The sequence below is a fragment of the Mercenaria mercenaria genome, chromosome 15, assembly GCF_021730395.1.
Source record: "Mercenaria mercenaria strain notata chromosome 15, MADL_Memer_1, whole genome shotgun sequence".
NCBI classification, from domain to species: domain Eukaryota; kingdom Metazoa; phylum Mollusca; class Bivalvia; order Venerida; family Veneridae; genus Mercenaria; species Mercenaria mercenaria.
The window spans coordinates 48,018,989-48,039,603 of record NC_069375.1 but is presented as its reverse complement, the minus strand read 5'-3'; the positions used below and the strand labels follow the sequence as shown (position 1 = coordinate 48,039,603).

General features: G+C 34.6%; 2 protein-coding genes across 2 annotated transcripts in view; one reads left to right on the top strand and one right to left on the bottom strand.

Moving 5' to 3' along the window:
• Window positions 1-231: 231 nt before the first annotated feature.
• LOC123552310 (general transcription factor IIH subunit 4-like) lies at window positions 232-16,425 on the bottom strand. Its single transcript, XM_053525203.1, has 13 exons — window positions 16,294-16,425; window positions 14,598-14,702; window positions 13,191-13,322; window positions 11,638-11,737; window positions 10,899-10,993; window positions 10,212-10,323; window positions 9,670-9,738; window positions 9,035-9,118; window positions 7,081-7,213; window positions 6,273-6,403; window positions 3,019-3,066; window positions 2,064-2,204; window positions 232-1,064 (listed from the first exon to the last, which is right to left on the bottom strand). Exons 1-13 carry the CDS (start codon window positions 16,416-16,418, stop codon window positions 957-959), a joined length of 1,383 nt encoding a protein of 460 aa, XP_053381178.1. The 5' UTR covers window positions 16,419-16,425; the 3' UTR covers window positions 232-956.
• Window positions 16,426-16,457: 32 nt separating this feature from the next.
• Window positions 16,458-20,615, top strand: part of LOC123552291 (valine--tRNA ligase-like) — a 31,001-nt gene continuing 26,843 nt past the window's right edge. Inside the window, exons 1-2 of the mRNA XM_053525204.1 lie at window positions 16,458-16,583; window positions 20,350-20,434. Coding sequence (XP_053381179.1) covers window positions 16,464-16,583; window positions 20,350-20,434 — 205 coding nt within the window. The 5' untranslated portion in view covers window positions 16,458-16,463. The remainder of the gene's footprint in view (window positions 16,584-20,349; window positions 20,435-20,615) is intronic.

Here is a 20,615-nt window from a genome sequence, read left to right as displayed (position 1 = left end):
AATATTTGAGGAAAAAAAATACAAATCAGAAACCATTTTCAGCCTCTTCTGAAGTTTGCCCGATGTCGGCCAAAGTATTCTCTAGTGCTTGACTGGAATCCATGCTGTCTAAAGATTTATGGACTAATCAACGAGCATAACAATATACCCCCTGTTATCAGAAATGAGGTGTAATTATGCATTATGGTTTGAAAGAGTTTATGTCACAAACTGGAAACAGAAAACAACAAGTTCAAGAACAACAATATTTATTTAACAGACCAGCTGTTTTCTATGAATATCATGTTGAACATAATTTGTGATTTTCACTCTCCCACAGCATATTACAGTTTAGAAACTTGTCCATGCATCAAAATGATAAGTTCCCATTTTTTATACACTTTTCCAGTTTCTCTCTTTTGTTATCAATATATGTGTATTTTCTTGACAGCTCTTTTTTCCTTCAGAACTCTCTTACACTATGGCATTAGGGCATGACATGACATGCCATATACATTCCTTGTTGTTTAGCATGGAAGACCAGACAAGACTGTATTTTGAACATCTAAACTAGCCATAAATACCACTAAGCCACTGACCCCACTTTCAAATCTGTGGTCTTAAACCAGAATGTCAGCATGGCAAGTTCTATTTTTAACACTTTGATCTATCAGAAGCTGTTTGAATGCCAGCTATTTTACAGCCTCTCCAGCGTGCATCTCCTACATACCAACAAGTCAGTTACACATTAGAATAAAATCCTGAAAATGTCATTAAGACATTGAGATTTCTCAAGTTAACATTCTAGTTTTCTCAGAATAACATTGCAGTTTTCTCCAGCTATCATTCTAATTTTCTCAGGTCAACAAGGCAGAATGTTGACCTGCAACAGTCTTTTTTAAAGCACCAGCCTTTAAAAAAAACCCTAAGTAGAAGATATACGTCATGTACTTCTACATGACTTTGTTCTTCATGTGTTAAGATTGTTTCTGCTGTTTCCAATATTTCTTAACAGTATCATGCCCAGCTCGAGAGACGACCATCACTCGCTTGTTGTTGTTGTCCCACACCAATACTCCCAGCTCCTGTAATGTCAAGTTAATTAAATGAAGTCAAATTGTACCTTGTCACAAACATTTAATACCAGAGATACTGAGTTTAGGTGTTTTACATACCCATTCATTTAGAAAAACCTTTACAACTGCAATAAGCATGATAACTTTATGTTAGAAACATTCATTCAATGAGTAAAGGTTGGGCCTTCTGTTGAAATAATGACAAGGGACTAACAAACTGTCACCTCAGTACTAAACTATTTAAACTGTATATGATTAGAGAATTGTTTGCTTTGGGTCAAGTGCTGTTTTTCCACAGCATTTCAGCCATGTAACAGCGAGCAATATCCTGGATTCCAGTACTAACCTGTTCAACTGAATCACAGGTGGAGGACGAATGATTTAAAACACAATGTCTTATATAAAACTGTCGTGTAGAACATATGCCTCACCTGATCTGAACTTTATGTCACATAAGCAGATACAATAGTTTCACACCAAAGTGCTAAAATGTTATTTCACCATTTGTTGAAATTAGTGTTCTGAATTTGGACATCTCAAACCACAGGTTTCACTAAACAGTAAATTTTGTGAATGAAAATCATGCGCCCTTCTAAAGAATATATTGAAGACTCTAGGATTAACTGCTTGTTAGGACTGCAATTTTCTGCTTTATTTTAAAAATAAAAACATGTTTATAGTTTACCAATTAGAATCTAATTCTTTTATATAAAAGACAAAATAAGTTCAATTCATCAATAAATGAAAGAAAACAAAGACTAACTGACAGGCTGTCATGAAAGTTTCACAAATTTATATACTATGGTCTAAAACAAGGCTGATTACTTTTAAATGTAATTACATTTTGTTTGGTTATGATTACAAATACAGTCTTTGGTACACCCTTTTTGCAGAACACTGCAATGGGGTGCCACAGCATCATCTGGCTGCACCAAGGCCTAAATGATAATAACCCAATTAACTTACATGCTTTTCCAAGTTTTAGTTAAAATTCTATCTCAAACTCACCTTGGCATAATCCCTAAGTTTTTCAAAATCGGCTTGTGACAGGAACTGACTATATAACACACCATCGTTGAATTTAAATCTATCACGTTCAAGTTCCCAGAGACGTACTTGATCAATTATAACTGCAGGTAGTGATGGTTTCTGTAATGTAACATTAGTCTGATAAGTTTTTCGTTCTACTCCTACTTGTAAAATATTCCACTGAATCATGCAATAACAGCTTAAGCTGATAACAACAACCATTAATAAAAATTAATGCACTTTCAGTGAAATTCAAAGCTATTCAGGTAACTTAATATAGTCTGTCAGATATTAACAAAATTCCATAAATTTTGAAGCATACTGTAAAATAATTTAATTTTATTAAATTTAGTGGTTTTGGTCAAAACAGCAATTTCATGGGAATATGAATTCGTGGATTTAAACTTTTGAGCATAAAATGAATGGTAATTTTACTTCTTCATTGTGATTAAATTTCGTGGATTGTCTCAACCATGAAATCCACGAAAATTTATCCCCCACGAATATTAATGATTCCACAGTACATAAAATCAACATTTAATCCAGAATCACTTCACAGAAATAATTGACACAATGTATAATGGTCCAAGTTTTGTGTATTAATTATAATAGTTCTTTCACAAATAATTATTTTTGAGACTAATGCCTGTTTGTGGAAAAGACTGAATTTCAAATCATTTAATTTCATCATCTAAAACTTTCATAGTTTTGGCCAAAACAACTATTTCATGGAAGTTTAAATTTGTGGGTTTCCATGAGTAAAGAGAAATACAAGGGACTTTTCTTCATTTGTTACGAGTAAATTTTGTGATGACAAACTCAAAATCAGTTAGAATTAATCCCCCTCGAAAAATAATGATTTCCAGAATAGAGGTTCCCATTTTACAGTACTAGAAGAAGACTGCCAGAAAGGCTGGCTCTACCCGATACTCACCTCTTTCATCATTTCTGGATGTGCATGAGATCTTAGAAAACTTATTATCTGAAAAAAAAAGAAGACCAAAGTAAAAATCATACAATAAACTAAGTACTTTCATTAAGTTACTTACTGCATTCTGCAGATAGTGTAAAATGACGAAAGTAAATGCATGATAAAGGTGTTGCTTAAAAGACACTTGCTGCAGTTTCTTGAATGAGAGATGGGGCAAAAATTTCCCAATAATAGAATTTGTTCAAACTTTGTATATGAACACAGTTTCATGTTAGAAACAGAAAAAAATGCAACAAGAGATCACAGAGTGATCTTGGCACCCACCAATGTGCCACTTTTGAGTGTTCCAAATTTCAAGACTTACTGACTAGCTCAAGGTCAAATTTTATTTCCGTACACAACACTGTGCATGTGGTCCAAATTTGAAAGCTGTAGCTTGAGAAATGTGAAAGTAGGTCACTAGATCAATTTCAAAGACAAAGTTCTTTGTACACAAAACTATGCATGTGCATCAAGTTTAAAGGCTGTAGTTTGAGAAATCTGAAAGTAGGTCACTAGGTCAATCTTAAGGTCAAAGTTTATTTCGGTAAACAAAACTATGCAAGTGGTCCAAATTTGAAGGCTGTAGCTTGAGAAATGTGAAAAGAGGTCACTAGGTCAAAATCAAGGGCAAATTTCATTTCGGAACACGGAACTATGCATGTGGTCCAAATTTGAAGCCTGTACTTTCAAAAATGTGAAAGTAGGTCACTAGGTCAATGTCAAGGTCAAAGTGTTTTTCGGTGCACAAAACTATGCATGTGGTCCAAATTTGAAAGCTGTAGCTACAGAAATGTGAAAGTAGGTCACTAGGTCAAAATCAAGGTCAACTCATGTCGCGGTTCATCTTGCCACTCAAAACTATACATGTGGTCCAAATTTGAATGTTGTAGGTTATTGACAAGAAGATTTTAAAAGCTTTTACCCTATATAAGTCTATATGAACAATGTGACCCCTGGGGCGGGGCCTTATTTGACCCTAGGGGGATAATTTGAACAAACTTGGTAGAGAACCACTAGATGATTCTACAATACAAATATCAAAGCCCAGGCTTTGTGGTTTGGACAAGACGATTTTCAAAGTTTTCCCCTATATAAGTCTATGTAAACCATGTGACCACGGGGCGGGGCCATATTTGACCCTAGGGGAATAATTTGAACAATCTTAGCAGAAGACCACTAGATGATGTCACATACAAAATATCAAAGCCCTAGGCCCTGTGGTTCTGGACAAGAGGTTTTTCAATGTTTTTCCCTATACAAGTCTATATAAACCATGTGACCCCCGGGGCGGGGCCATACTTGACCCCAGGGAAATAATCTGAACAATCTTGGTAGAGGACCACTAGATGATGCTTCATACCAAATATCAAAGAATTAGGCCCTGTTGTTTTGAACAAGAAGATTTTTAAAGTTTTTCCCTATATAAATCTATGTAAATTATAGAAATAAACAAAGGGCCATAACTCACTCAAAAATTGTTGAACCAGTCTGATTTTCAGGGGGACACAACTAGGGTACCAATACATCATTCTGACAAAGTTTGGTCAAAATCACCCTGGTAGTTTCTGAGGAGATGCGATAACGAGAAATTGTTAACGGACGGACGGACGGACGGACGACGGACCACGGACGCAGAGTGATTTGAATAGCCCACCATCTGATGATGGTGGGCTAAAAACAATCATAGGTCACCATGCCTGTTTGGGAGTTATCTGCCCTTAAAACTAGATTTTTCTTAAAATTTGCATATTCAAGGACAGATAACTCCTGAACAAGCATGGTGACCTTCAATTTTTTTCTCCATAATTCTGTTTCTAACAAGACACTCTGTTCATATACAAAGTTTGAACAAATTCTATTATTGGGAATTTTTTTACCCAAAACTGCGGCAACCATCCTTAAAGACAATTTTCTGCCAGAAAGATCAATTTCTTTTTCCTATTATGGAACAAACATGAATTTATGATAATAAAGTAATGATGTTTTAGACTATAAAACATAATTCTGCTGTAGTATTATTTTGATTCTAATACATCTTTTGTGTCTAAGACAGTGGGTAAAATAGGGAATCACTGTTTCTCGGTCAATTTGATGCCGAAGTCACTGTGTTTTGATAATGTTAAAACATGCTGAAGAGGTTACCTGTCCCACAGAATAATGTAGAAGTACGATGTAGATGTCTAAGTGAATTATCCTGTGTGCCTAATCATGGTTTCAGTTTAAGTAAATTAAGTGTAATACCATTATCTTACTAGTTTTATAATTTTGCTCATGAATAGTTATTTATATAAAATAGTAAATCAGATGTGATAGCACTCTTCCTTTTGCATGTATGACATCACAAATATTATGACATCACAAATATGTTGATGTAACACCAGTATTTCTGTGTCTGAATGAAAATAAATGGGATTTTTCATACTAGAACGTAATTTGAGCTGTGCCATGAGAAAACCAACATAATAGGTTTGCGACCACGCAGTCTGGTCAGGATCCATGCTGTTCCCTTTTAAACCCTATTGGAATTGGAGAAACTGTTAGTGAACAGCATGGATCCTGACCAGACTGCGTGGATGCGCAGGCTGGTCTGGATCCATGCTGGTTGCAAACCCACTATGTTGGTTTTCTCATGGCACGGCTCATTTCTTGTTACTTGGCTTATATGGACACAACATAAATTCTGGCATTAAGATATATAGAATTAAAACATTGTGAAATCGTTTTTGTGGACATAAAATTTCCCCAAGTTTTGGTCAAAACAGCCATATTGTGGGTGTATGAATTATGAACATTTATAAATGAGCCGTGCCATGGGAAAACCAACATAGTGGGTTTGCGATCAGCATGGATCCAGACCAGCCTGCACATCCGTGCAGCCTGGTCAGGATCCATGCTGTTCGCTAACAGTTTCTCCAATTCCAATAGGCTTTAAAAGCGAACAGCGTGGATCCTGACCAGACTGCGCGGATGCGCAGGCTGGTCTGGATCCATGCTGGTCGCAAACCCACTATGTTGATTTTCTCATGGCACGGCTCAAATGAATTATGACTGACTGAACCACAAAAATTTATTTCAAAGTAAGCAAGCTCATGTTTGACTTCAGAGGCTGTTTAGAGTCAAAAATTTTTCAACTATGTAACTCAACTACTTTTTCTCATTTGATTAACTAAAGAAAATTTGCGAGATCAAGTTTAGATTGTATAATATATTCTCACTTGTTCTGCAGTAATTCCCCTCATCAGAGCCGCTCTAACGCTGTCCCTAGACAGGTTACCCACTGCCATATTTGGAAATCTGTACAACATCTCAGTGAATAAAGCTAATAATGCAATATTCAACGGAGAATCTGAAAAATATTAATATTCATCTTGTTTACTGAAAATATACATGCACACATGTATACATATACTGCAAATAAAAACGTTTTTCTCTAGTCACTTATATTATAAATATTCTCAGTTCATACTAGAATATACTGATAAATTATTGATATATATTGAGAACTAAGTATTATGTATTTTGATTTTGCATCATTCACATTATTTACTGGGTTTACTGTCACACTGACACAATTTATATCATATGGTGACTTTTCCAGCTTTTGATGGTGGAGGAAGACCCAAGGTGCCCCTTCGGGCATTATTTCTGACACAAGCAGTCACCTGGGTACAACCATCAACCTTCCGTAAGCCAGCTGGATGGCTTCCTCACATGGAAGAATTCACACTTAAGTCAGGTTTAGAACAGTTACCAACAGCTGTGACAGGCAAGTGATCGGAAGAGAGCGAACTTAACCGCTTGTTCATGGAGATCCTTCCACAAAATTAAACACAAACAAACAAGCGCGACTCCCATATACTTTATCGTTAAAAAATTACTGTAACAGTGTACATTTAATATAAACAAATATAGGAAGTTATAAGGCTCTTTTTTTAAGGCCCAGTTACAACAGAAATTTCTTATCACTTAAACTTCATCAAAGAGAATAAAGCTCTGCATGTATTAATTAAGTAGGACAAAAACCTGTATATGCGTAAACTCTATAATTGGTTTCAATGACTATAAATCCCTGTCTGTGAGAGTCTGTACCAATACCAGTAAGCCCAGACGCCAAATTGATAGCCAGTCTTGTTGGGTAATACCGCTTCTCTTTTCTCTATAGTAAGAAAGTGCAGCACATAGTTCATGAAGTTAAATAGTATATTCAAACTTCAAATACCATGCAAACATTTTAATGAGACTGTAATCATAAATCACTGAGAAAATTGGTCAGATCTGATACGGCCTTGTCACTTCCTTCGTCTAATTTAATTAATTTAATAATCTGTAAAATAAGTTTATAGAAAGGATGATTTTTACATTATGAAACAAATTACTGAGAAATCAGTATCTGTGGGTCACTAATTTTCATATATTTTAGGGTTGGGTTAATCCACAAAATCAAATTCCCATTCATTATCTCTTCAAAAATAGAAATCTGTGATTATATATCCCAAAGAATAAGTTGTTTTAGTCCAAACTGAGATTTCATGCCCATGAAATTAAATGATTTCACAGAGCTCCTCTAAGACAGCACTATGATAAGCTACTTAAAACAAGAGCTGTCCGTAAGACAGCCAAGCTCGACTATTCGAAATATTGTCCCAGAAGCAGGAAAATATTACCCAAAAAGGTTAAATATCAAAAGAGTTTTAAGTTCAAAAGGGGGCATAATTTGACCAAAATGCATATCAGTTATGGGACTTGCTGCTATCAACTAGTTTTATAACCCCGAAGGCACATGTGAAGCTTCAATTCAATATCTGCATTAGTTTTGGAGATAGAAACTCGCATGTAAAACTTCAACCAGAATTTTCAAAGAACAAAAGGGGGCATAATTTGCCCAAAATACATGCCAGAGTTATGGGACTTGACCCAGTGAGGTTGGTAATTGATCTAGAAAAAGAAAAAACAAGTTTCAAATCTATATGCCTTTTAGTAATTGCTTTATGTACTTGCATGCAAAACTTTAACCAGGATTTTCTAAGTCCAAAAAGGGGAATAATTTGCTCAAAATACATGTAAGAGTTATGGGACTTGATCCAGTGAGGTTAGTAATTGATCTAGAAAAGGAAAAAATAAGTTTCAAATCTATATGCCTTTTAGTAATAGCTATATGTACTTGCAAGCAAAACTTTCACCAGAATTTGCCAAGTCCAAAAGGGGGCATAATTTGGCAAAAATGAAAGTCAGAGTTATGGGACTTGATGCTATCAACTAGTTTTATAACCCCGAAGACACATGTGAAGTTTCAAATCAATATCTGCATTAGTTTTGGAGATAGTAACTTGCATGTAAAACTTTAACCAAAATTTTCTAAGTCTAAAAGGGGGCATAATTTGCTCAAAATATATGTCAGAGTTATGGGACTTGACCCAGTGAGGTTGGTAATTGATCTAGAAAAAGTAAAAATAAGTTTCAAATCTATATGCCTTTTAGAAATAGCTGTATGTACTTGCACGCAAAACTTTAACCAGAATTTTCTAAGTTCAAAAGGGGGCATAATTTGGCCAAAATGAAGGTCAGAGTTATGGGACTTGCTGCTATCAACTAGTTTTATAACCCCGAAGACACATGTGAAGTTTCAAATCAATATCTGCATTAGTTTTGGAGATACTAACTTGCATGCAAAACTTTAACCAAAATTTTCTAAGTCCAAAAGGGGGCATAATTTGCTCAAAATACATGTCAGAGTTATGGGACTTGACCCAGAAAGGTTGGTAATTGACCTAGAAAAAGAAAAAATAAGTTTCAAAGCTATATGGCTTTAATTGATGGCTGTATGTACTTGCATGCAAAAACTTAACCAAGGTGTGACGCCGACGCCGACACCAACGCCAGGGTGAGTAGAATAGCTAGACTATTCTTCGAATAGTTGAGCTAATAAGAACATTGTCGTGAGATGACAGAAGAGATTTTCTTATTTTGGTACAAGTACCTTTCGTTGATAAACCAGTCCAAATTCACGTAAATGTTGTAGAAACTTCTGCTGACCATCGCTCATACCATCTGTACTATAGTCCTGAAGGCAGAAATCATACAGAATAATTGTGTGTATATCAAGGACGTCAGGCTGAATTACTTTGAAATTTGTTTGTCATGGGTGGTAAATTCAGTATGCCTTTTGGCTGGATAGGTAGCTTCCTTGTACAGCAGAATAGGAACCCATGTAGAGCTCAATCAAAATAATTTTTGGGCTTGTCTGTTTAAGGTATATAGTCTTGTATCTAACGACAGTTTGCCTTTCATATTTGTGGAGGAAAGCACTAAGTTAGTACATCTATTGTTAATGCTTAAAGCACAAACAGCGAAGCCTGGGTAGTGCCATAGAACCATGGACCTTGGCCATAGAAGCTCTAAGTTGACCTTCTTTATAAAATCATTTTACAGCCACAGCTGCTTAAGTATGTTTTAACAGGACACAGCACTAGCATCTAATTTATATTTAAGATGTACAATGCACATGTTTCAATATAATATTTTACCATAAGAAATTGACTTAAAGTTAGCAAATCCTCATAAAATATATTTACACAAGCCTTGGCTAAATATACATATGTGTACTGTACTTACTTTTCCAAGAGTAGAGAAACTAAGTTGAAACAAGAATGAGAGACATTCCACCAGGTCCAGGCCTCTACTCTGAAAAACAAATCAAGAAGATATTTTTTATATAATCATAAGTATTTGGAAATTTTGTACCATGATCTCTTTACAGTCAAATCATAATATATTGGTATATTGGCAATACTACACATCCCTATAAATTTTATAAAGCACAGCCATTTTCAAATATATTTAAACAATCTGAATAGGCAGTTATGCACTTGTGAAATTATTCCTCTAGCATATCACCTCTTTGTCCTGTTTAAATTAAACTTAACCTTTACCCTGCTAAATTTTTAAAATGGACTGGTCTATCATTCAATTTGGGCAGTACCATTTATTATTTGGAGGGGTGTTTACTGAAAATTTACTGTGTAGCGAACAGTTCAGACCATGATCAGCCTGCACGTCTGACCTTGGTCTGCACATCGCAAAGGCAAAATCACTTGCCGACAGCAGGCTAAAAGTTAAGCATGTTTCTTCCATGTATTATTTCACAAACAGCTTACATCAACCATATCAAGGTATTGCAGCATAAAGAACCAGATCTGTGAAGCAGTGTCCATCAGCAAAAACTGAAAACCTCCAGGTGTAATAAATGGCATAGGATCACCTTCATCGCTGAAAATATAATGTAACTTCTTGAAATTAACAGAAACAAAAAAACGTTGAGCAGAGTGTTAACTACGTTCATGAGTGATAAGTGATGGCCTACCAGTTACATTGTTAGTTACCATACACTGAAGCCACAAGCAATTGCCTTTAAGTTATTCAAAAGGAGTCAGCCACTCAAACAAGTCATCCACTTTGTGGTCACAAGGTAATTTAAAACTGACAAGCAGAAATTTTTGTGAGGGTTTAAATTTCGCTATATTTGCGAGGCCCTACATATCGCTAAAATTAAACCTCACATAAATAATGGGGAGTAGTATACTTCAAATTCAAGTAGGATACTATTTTTACAATTTCACGAACATTAACCATCGCCAACATACTTGAAATTTTAAATTCGCGAAATTTTGACATGACGAAAATATGTGCTTTTACAGTAGATGTATTTGTTAAAATCCTAAATTTTTATGCCCACAAAATGAAGTTATTTCACAGTAATTCTGTCTTAGAAATTCCACATATTCAGTGTTGAAAAAAGAAACAGCTGAAGAAATATGCTGTATTCTAAAACTGATATCACTTACACTTTCATAAGTCCTGAATGTTTAAGCACCTCTATTGTATCCCGACTGACCCCATCTGCTCCCTCTCTTGAACCAACCATAAAGTGTAAAACACACTGTAAAATGTAAATCAATAAAAATCTTGTTAAGGAATGTAATACAAACATGTAACAAGTACATTAAATGCTAAAATGTTATTAGTCAATTTCAAATCTCAACTTAGAATCAATTACTGTTGATGATTTGGTAATTTTCGCGTCACTTTTATTTCGCAAATTGATGGACAACATGCTTATTTATGTTATGAAAGCTTTGTTATTCATAATTCATATCTAAAATGCTCAATATTCAAGTTTTGAAAATATTAGCGATAAACTAGAACAGCATATGCCTCCTCCAAAGTACAATAGTAACAGGCAAGAAACCAATATGGGACAGGACCGAATATCAATTATACACTAATGGTTGGCTTAGTGACTGAAATGCAACAGTGATCATCTACTGGCAGGGCCTCCCCTGGACCTTATAAGATTGTAGCCACTTTTTGAGAGAAAGTGCGAAATTGAATCTAAGTTCCTGAAATTTGGCCACATTTTAATAAAATTCTTGTCTCCACTTTCAAAAATTTGTAGCCAGTTCTTTGAATTTAGCCAAGGATAGCATTGATAAAATAATTCCATTTTTACACTACAAGTAGTGTGTTCTGTATGGTCTTCCAGCTTTTCACACTATTTAGAATCCTAGTATAGAAAGAAATTACCTCCCATCTTTCTAGGGCATATTTATCAAGGAAGTCGACGTCTCGGCTGTTTTTATCAGGAGGCAAGGGAGCCACACCTCTTCCTGTCCATGGTTTACCACTGAAGTGAAATCAAAAAAGTTTTAGTACCTTTATTATATATATGGCACATACAGGATATCAAATGACTGTCTTTTCACACTGAATTTATTAAATGAGTTGAATAAATAATAAGATGTGAGGTTCTGCCAAGCATTTTTTATCAATTAATCAATGTTTTCTTCAACAAATTTAATAACTTTAATGCAAAAAGACACATCTGTAATATTCTTTTTATAACATACTAGCTTTTCCTGCAGAAATGCTGAAATTTCTTCTTCCTATATAAACATTTTTGTTGGTTTAACTTTGTACCAACACAATTATAGGTCATACCACAACTTTCCAGCTTTGATAGAGGAGGAAAGCATCAGGAGCATTATTTCATCACGGGAGGGCACCTTGGTAGAACCACCGAACGTCTGTAAGCCAGTTGGATGGCTTGCTCACATAAAGAATTCAATGCCCCAAGGGAGGCTCAAACCAATATCAGTGAGAGGCATGTGATTTGAAGTCAGCCACTTTAACCACTCAGCCACAGAGGCTCCCTCTTTCTAAACAAAGTCAATTTGCCAATAACTCCTATACAAAGTGTTCTCGTACTAGTATGATACCAAACTTATGTAATGGCTTTATTTCACTCCCATCACAGCAAACATGTGACAAAACATGTTAATAAATAATTACTAGACAGTTTTCAGCGCAGAAATACATATTCAAGTCACATTTATTTTGTTTTATTGTGATAGTGGTGTTAGTGACATATTCCTTCTTCAGCAAGTATGTAAAATAGCACAAAAAATTCGAGTATGTTATAACCTAGATGTTTATACACTTTCTGGGAGCAATCACATCCCTACAAAGTCAGATATTTCCCTCATTAGCCTTTACCCTGCTAAATTTTTAAAATGGACTGGTCCATCATTCAATCTGGGCAATACCATTTATTATCTAAAGAGGTATTCTCTGAAAATTTACTGACTGAATAGCGAAAAGTGCAGACCATAATCAGCCTGCACGGATCCAAAGGCAGAATCACTTGCCACCAGCAGGTTAAAGGTTAGATATGACAGTTTGTACATATATCTTTACAGACCAACAGCTTCCTTTATATAGTGAACACATTTTAACTTTCCCAGTGGTGTTAGCTCAAGCAAAGTTGTACTACAAAACATTGCATATATGATACATGAAGGCTTACCAGTAACTCAAATAGCAATAGTTACCTCCCCTAGTGTTAAGCTTACATTCTCTATACTGTAAGGGGAGACAACTGTGTTGGAGACTGAACTTGACTTACAGCTATATGTTATGCTGTCATTGTCCATACATACTCTATCCCATTAAATACACTTTTAAAATATCATTAGAGCAAATTCTGTATGAGGAATATATTGGCACAATTTAATTTGAAGACATATACATTTTTTGTTCATCTGAAACATGTTCCCTAAATATGTAACTACCATATTTACCCTCCTAAAAGAGCTGTTTTCATGTTGGCTTTAAAGGTCATGTTGAGGATCCAACCCTGCATTCCACCTGGTAATGGTTGTTCATACCAGATTCTAAGATCAGTTAAAGCTCTAGTTGCTATCCTGTGTTCACTGAAGTAAAGCTCATACAAGTTAAAGGAAGAATCAGATAAACAAAATAAAACAATGACAATATGAAAAAAAATCAAAATCAAATATCCATGTGCTTAATATCTCTTTCCCAAAATGCAGCACATGTATAGTATTACAAGTATTAGATTTATGTCCCTTAGAAAATAAGTCTTGACTACATGTGATGTAACATCCTTCATTGATAAATTTTTTGCGAACAATCTGACCAAATGTGTCTTAAACCACAGCTTCATTTCCCAAAGTTTTGGTAGCTTAAATACTTGCAAGGACCTGATCTACAAAGAATACCAGTAACTTCTTGCTTATTCATTCAAAGTAGTTTAATTTGTTGTTGGCACAAATTGAAATGATATCCACTTACTACAAGGCAATGGCAGCCCTGAAAAATGTATACTTGCACAAAGGCATGTTGATAATCATGTTAGGAACATCACTGCCATGAAGTGAGTTGTTAATCATAAACTTTACCAAAGTAACAAGTACCTGATTGTTGGAATCACTTAATCTTACAAAATATACTGATCTTTTAATTACAAATTTTCTAACTTGCAGACACTGGATGAAATTTCAACAAAAATGACAGACATCTGTGGGAAACCAGTAACTTGTTAATATTTGGCAGGGGAACAGGATTCTGCATTGTGCAATATTGTTGGTAATTACAGTAAAGTGTTTCTTAAAGAACAATTTATATGAAAGTGGTCGATCCATTTCTTATTGCGGTTGATGTAAGCGGGATGCCTTTATAATTCAACGGCCTTTTTCTCAGCTTATAATGGTAGAGAAAGACCTCCAGTGCCCCTCAAGCACGGGGAAACACCTGGGTTTAAGCATTTACCATCTATAAGCTAATTGGATGACTTTCTCAACTGAGCGATTCTACATTTGAAGCCGCACTTGTGAGGTGTTGGGCCAGAGTGCAAAGACAGTATATATATTACACTGGTTGATTCTTAAACAGTTTAACTACTTATTTAGTATGCTTGTTCTTGACCCACAGTGAAATGACAGCCTGTGATACTGGCTGATCCACAAACTACTTACTTAGTATGCTTCCTGTTGACCCACAGTGAAATGACAGCCTGTGGTACTGGCTGATCCACAAACTACTTACTTAGTATGCTTGTTGTTGACCCACAGTGAAATGACAGCCTGTGGTACTGGCTGATCCACAAACTACTTACTTAGTATGCTTGTTGTTGACCCACAGTGAAATGACAGCCTGTGATACTGGCTGATCCACAAACTACTTACTTAGTATGCTTGTTGTTGACCCACAGTGAAATGACAGCCTGTGATACTGGCTGATCCACAAACAGCAACCTCATCACATAATGCTTGGCTAACTCTGGAAGTTCTCTGTAAATAAAAATGGTTACATATTACCCATCATGATAACAACATTTTAAACACAAGGAAACTTTCATAAGGAAATGGAGCCAGCTAGTGTTCTGGGGTTCGCTTCTTGCTATGGGCGATCTTTTTTTTTAGGTCTTGCTTAGGTGGACGCATTGGTCAAGAGGGCTATGACGCTTTCCTACTGAGGTGAAGGCCCCGGGTTTGATTCCTGGCTACTCCCAATGCGTTGTGTCCATGGGCAAGGCACTTTTTCACGATTGCCTCAGTCGACCCAGCTGTAAATGGGTACCAGCATATTGCTGGGGGTAAGGTATAAACTGGTTTGAACTGTTCTTAAAATAGGGTCACTCAAAAGCTCTACTGAGAGCTTATGTTCATTGTTTCACAAAGCGAGGGTAAATTACAGTCAACTCGCCAATAGAGAATCACTGCCAATAGCGGGTCACTTGAAAATAAAATGTGAGTCTCTCTAATACATATTAGAGTATACAATGTTTAAGTATCCAGTAATATAAACTTATCACTTAGCAATTATTACACAAAAGAAGATGGATCTAATCTAATGAGTTTGAGTTCCATGAATAGATAACTCTTGCAACTATGTTTCCTGACTTGGATTTTAGCACTCTTGAATTCTTCGAAGCAGAATATTTTTGAGCATACCTCACAGTTTCTTAGATAAAACCACACAAATTTGGTACCATTTTGAAGAGTGAAACACACACTTTCATAGGAATAATATGATTATGAAATTTAGATTGACTTTGATGAAAAAAAGTGCCATCAAGCAGAGGCGGCCGTTTAGCCAATAAAGGGTCGCCCATATCAGGGATAATCAAAAGATTGTTTATTCTGCTTAAAAATACAAATCAATGGTTGATTTGATGTAATAATGGTTTGAACTGGCAAATTTAGATAAATGAATAAGGTTCTGTGCATCAATACTTTTGTTTTGTTTTAGATATAGTTGGTGCTAATTATGCTTAGAAATACAACTGTGAAAACTAGCGCTATATTCCTTTTACCTAGTATCTCCTGTTTGAAATGTAAACATACTGATTCTCATTATATTCTGCCTTGAAATGTTTATTTCCAATACCACAGTCATGTATTGTCAGAAAAAAGACTGTTTTAAATGGATAGAAAAAATGATAAACTAGGTGACCCTCTATTGGCAAAAGTGACCCCCTATTGGTTTTACGGACAGGTTTAAATATTTCATCATAACTTCAGACATAAATGATAGATTCAAATAAATCAAACATTTAAATGAATGTGAGCAATAGTTTTAAGTGTTAGTAAGTTTAGATATCATGAAAGTCTAAACATTCTTCACCACATGCTAAAAGTGTTGATAGTGACCCGCTATTGACAAGTTGTCTGTACCTTTACCTTTTTTAATGTTATATTTTCATAATCTTTTTAATGATATAATCTTAAAATAAGAAAAATCATTAAAAAAAGTCTAGATTTCAAGAAGATTCTACAAAACCAATATAGATACAAATTATACATTCAGTTTCCTGCACTTGATGCGTTCGAAACATTTTGAGTACGAAATCTCGAGATTTATATTCTGAAAATAGCGAACCTGAACACAGCTAGACATGTTGCCGGGTGGTTATATAATCTGTCAAGTATATGGGAGGACAATGTCTTTAGGTAACTGTGTAAATCCTTGCAGTCTAACGTCCGCGATGAAAACAAAGCCGCCATGGTTAGATTCAACGGACACAACCGAAAGTTCCAAATAATTTCAAGATGGCAGCCTCCTGGAGCAACATGAAAATTATCTATCATAAAATAGGCATAAAATTATACAAGACACAAACAATTAAAGATATTTGTCACTCTTTAAACATCTATAGATATTGCACTACAGTACGTATACAGACAATTCTGTTTGATGGAAAAGTTTTCTTACAATATTAGTTTGTCTTATATTTTCGCGAGGAAGCAAACTTTGTGATGACAAGGACATTGCAAATATCACTATGTTTTCGTCTTATTTGAAGTTATATTTCGTGTTATATGTTACGGCATCTTATCTCTAAGCAAATTTGTTTTTAAAATAAACTCAGTTTTTTGGAAACGTCCGACCAGTGTCGGCAGTGAGCCATCAGTTCAACCCAATGTCGCGATGTGCCCACCAATTATGGCACCGTGTCTACAACTTGGAAAAAATCATAAGCATTAATTATAGGCTGATCAATAGAAATAGTCCAAATTTATCTTCATTTTCTCCTTGCCCGTTGTCAATAGCATGATAAATTTATTGTGTTTTCTTTCACCGCAGCATAATAGCAGAGCTACCGGCGCTGCAAAGCGGCACCGACAGCGTCGCATTACAGTTAAACGTATGAAAAAGAAAAAGAATAGAAAGATCTAACTGTGTATACGATCGAGTTGAAAATACGTGGTACTTTTTGGAATCGGTGTTGTTAGGATTTTTTCAAGTACACTATGCACATAGTAATTAATCAGTAAAGACGTCAGTAGACGCTTACTGTTTACGGTTGACAAAAGCGTCTCGCTTACTGCTTTGAATATTGAATAAAAATGTAAATGAGCGTTTGATAATAAGAAATTAGTGCTAAATACATTTTCTGCGAAGAAAAAAGAAATAAAATACAATATTTTCATTTTGAAACGACTTTCGTCGCGCTGCCATTACTTAACTTTGTTATATATAGTTATGTTTGCGCCGATGATGTCATAACTCCACAGTGGAATAGTGGTTAGCGAGTTCGTGTTGAAATCCAGAGGTCGTGAGTTCGAAACTCACTTGGACCGGATTTTTGTTTTAATTTCTTTTTTATTTCAGCTTTTTTGTATCACTATGAGTTTTGAAAATATTGTATAACTAAAGTCATGCATGTGAAATTAACAAGTGTTTATAGTTTGGTTCAAAAGTCAGGATCCAATGTAGTGTCTGTGCAGTAGTCAGTAGACATAACTTAAAAAAAAAAAAACAAAAAAAAAACAAAACTTTAGGATCAAAATATACAAGCATTGAACTGTGAAAAGCAAATAATGCTCTTCTCCCCATTCACATATATTTCATCCGTTAGTTTTAAACTCACTGACCAGAGTTTATCAACCCCCCCCCCCCCCCCCCCCCAAAAAAAAAAAAAAAAAAAAAAAAAAAAAAAAAAAAAACAAGCTAAAGCTATTGGTGTCAATAAACATTAAAAAGGTTCGTACTGCCATCCCTATTCTCTAGTCCTAAAAGATTAACCATAAAAAGCCATAGATTGTTAACTTAGAAGTTCAGTAAATAAACGGGTTTTCGAGAATTTCGGCAAACACTGTTTTTCTCTAGGTAAAATTCTGTCATGTAAATGATTGTAATTTTTCCATACCAGGTGTCTATTATAGCAGTATTTTTGACTGAAAGTTGGACACATTCTTCCTACCAAAAAGAAACAAAATTTGACAATAATGACATTTAAAAGAATTACAATAGTCATTTCCAGGATTACGGTACGTAAATTCTATTAACTTTGGAATTGGAACATTAACATTTTACATCAAGTCCTTGTTGCCAAACATTCACACGCAAAGAGAAAGAATTCCTTTGGCTATTGGCCTAAGGAGATTCTGTTAGGTTTGAAATTTTCAAGGTTCAAGCTTTTCAATTTGATGGAGTTATCATTTGTGACTGGTTTCCAGTATGATAATAATTTATGTAAAAAAATTTATGCAGTACGTTTTAATAAGAATAACAGAAGTTATTCAAATACGTTTTTTTTCTATATCTTGGTGCCGATTTTAATCTATATCGAACTTTCTTTTGATTATATATAGAATATCTTTCGAGTTTTCACATGTCAAGAATTAATCTTGATGCAGTCTAAAACATGCATTCAGAAATCATGAATTATCATTGATACTTATAATTTTAACAGATCTAATAGAACATGAACTTCCTAAACAAATCCATAATTCCAGATAATTCGAACACCACTCTTTTAATTTTTAAGGGCACTGGTGATTTTTCAAGGGACCTCAGCCTTTTAGGTAGCGCCTAATTTCATATTAATCAGAATGTAAGTGTAGCCTTCTATGAAACTCAGTATGGTCCTATTACAAGCTAGGTATTAATATAGCGGCATAATAATTTTATGTCTCAAAAAGAAACATTAAAAGTTCTAAGCGAAAAATAGCATCAGGTTCTATTTAATGAAGTGTACTGTGTAGCTTTCTTATATAAAAGTTAAACCTCGTTTTCAGTAATAACGATATGCTTCTTTATGGAAATGTAAGTTATGCTGGAAAAGATTGAAAAAACGTAAAGAAAGTAGATTTTATATGAAATAAAGAACAGCAGGATTTAGTGGTGTTCAGCCTGAAGTTAGGCAAAGCCTATGGATGCAGGGCTCTCATATTAGTTCATGTAGTTCATGTAGAGTAGAAGCCAGAACATCCTTAGATGTTAAGCATTATCGCTTCTTAGGCCCATTTGAGCTTGTTTTCCCAATTTGGTAATAATCAGTTATTATCATTATGATTTTTATCATGAATTATCTTTCATTGATTCTGTTCCATTTTTCATAATATTGGTATGTACATTCTGACACATATATTTATATTACCACTATTTAAATTTAAAAATAGTATATATTTATACATTAGAAAAATTTAGTTCAGTCTAAGCTTAAAATTGATATTCAGACAACTGTATATGTTTGACTGTTTGTTCTCTGCTGCTTTTAACTTCAAAGTTATTCTTCTTATTTGATTACTTCTACTTGTAATACCTATGGTTTTATGCACAAAATATACCTGCATTTGCAGGGATTCAGTTAAATACAAAATTTTACAGATAATAAAATACCAAAAGAACCCTCCAAAAAAAGAACCTTACCAAAAAACATAATATCTTTGAATATGTTTTTTTTTTAGGGGGATAATGTTTTTATTCCATAACTTATGGACCATAAGACATACAAATAATTACAGACAAGCTCTATGGTTTTTCAATGACTACACTAACATTTTAACAAGGAACTACATGTACTCATTATTCAATATGATATATATTGTATCTTTGAATATTATATGGTTTATTAAAAACCAAGAAAAACCAACAAAATACTGATCCTAGACCTGATGAAGACCATCAAAATGAAGATGTGTTCAGCAAACAGAATCAAAAGCCACTGAGTCAGTATTAATACAAGTGTTACAGACAAGACAATACTGTTGTAATGTGAAGGATTCCCATTTACAGTTAACACTAAGAGACATTCATCAAAAGTGCAGGAACATCAACATCATTTGATGACCTATTAAAAGAAGTTGTGTAAACCATGTAAACTGTAAGTGTCTACTTATGCCAATAAAGAGTATGTTGAAATAAGACATAACATCTCAGATTCACTTGAAACCAACATTTTTAGTTTTTTGACTTTTAGTGCAAAATGATAAAAATAACTCTCCTACTCTCCTGTGTTTTGGCAATGTCCGAAAAAACTACTTGGAGGAGGGCCAAGGCCCATTTTCCCAAAAGTGCAGTGTCGGCAATGTTTAACAAAAGAATGTTACTTTCTGGTTGATTGTTTACAACTTTCTTGTTTATTGTTTCAGATTTTCCAGTTGATTGTTTCAGATTCTGAAATGTTTAAGACTTTTTTCAATATTTCAGAGTGCACCAAATAGGGCAGACAGTGGAAAGAAACAGTATGTATCATTGCAGTACACATGTTCCACTCTACCTGGTGATAAGAAAGGTAATATTGCAATTTGTAAGACTTGTTTGCTGCTAATGATTGAGAGAAAACAAATCTTTGATACAAGTTTCCTGCATAAACATAATGTAAAATCAGAAAGAATCTTGTGGGAGAAAATTGACGCCGACTCCCCAGTTTTAATTTAACCTATAAATGAAAAATACTCTGATGAAAACACAAA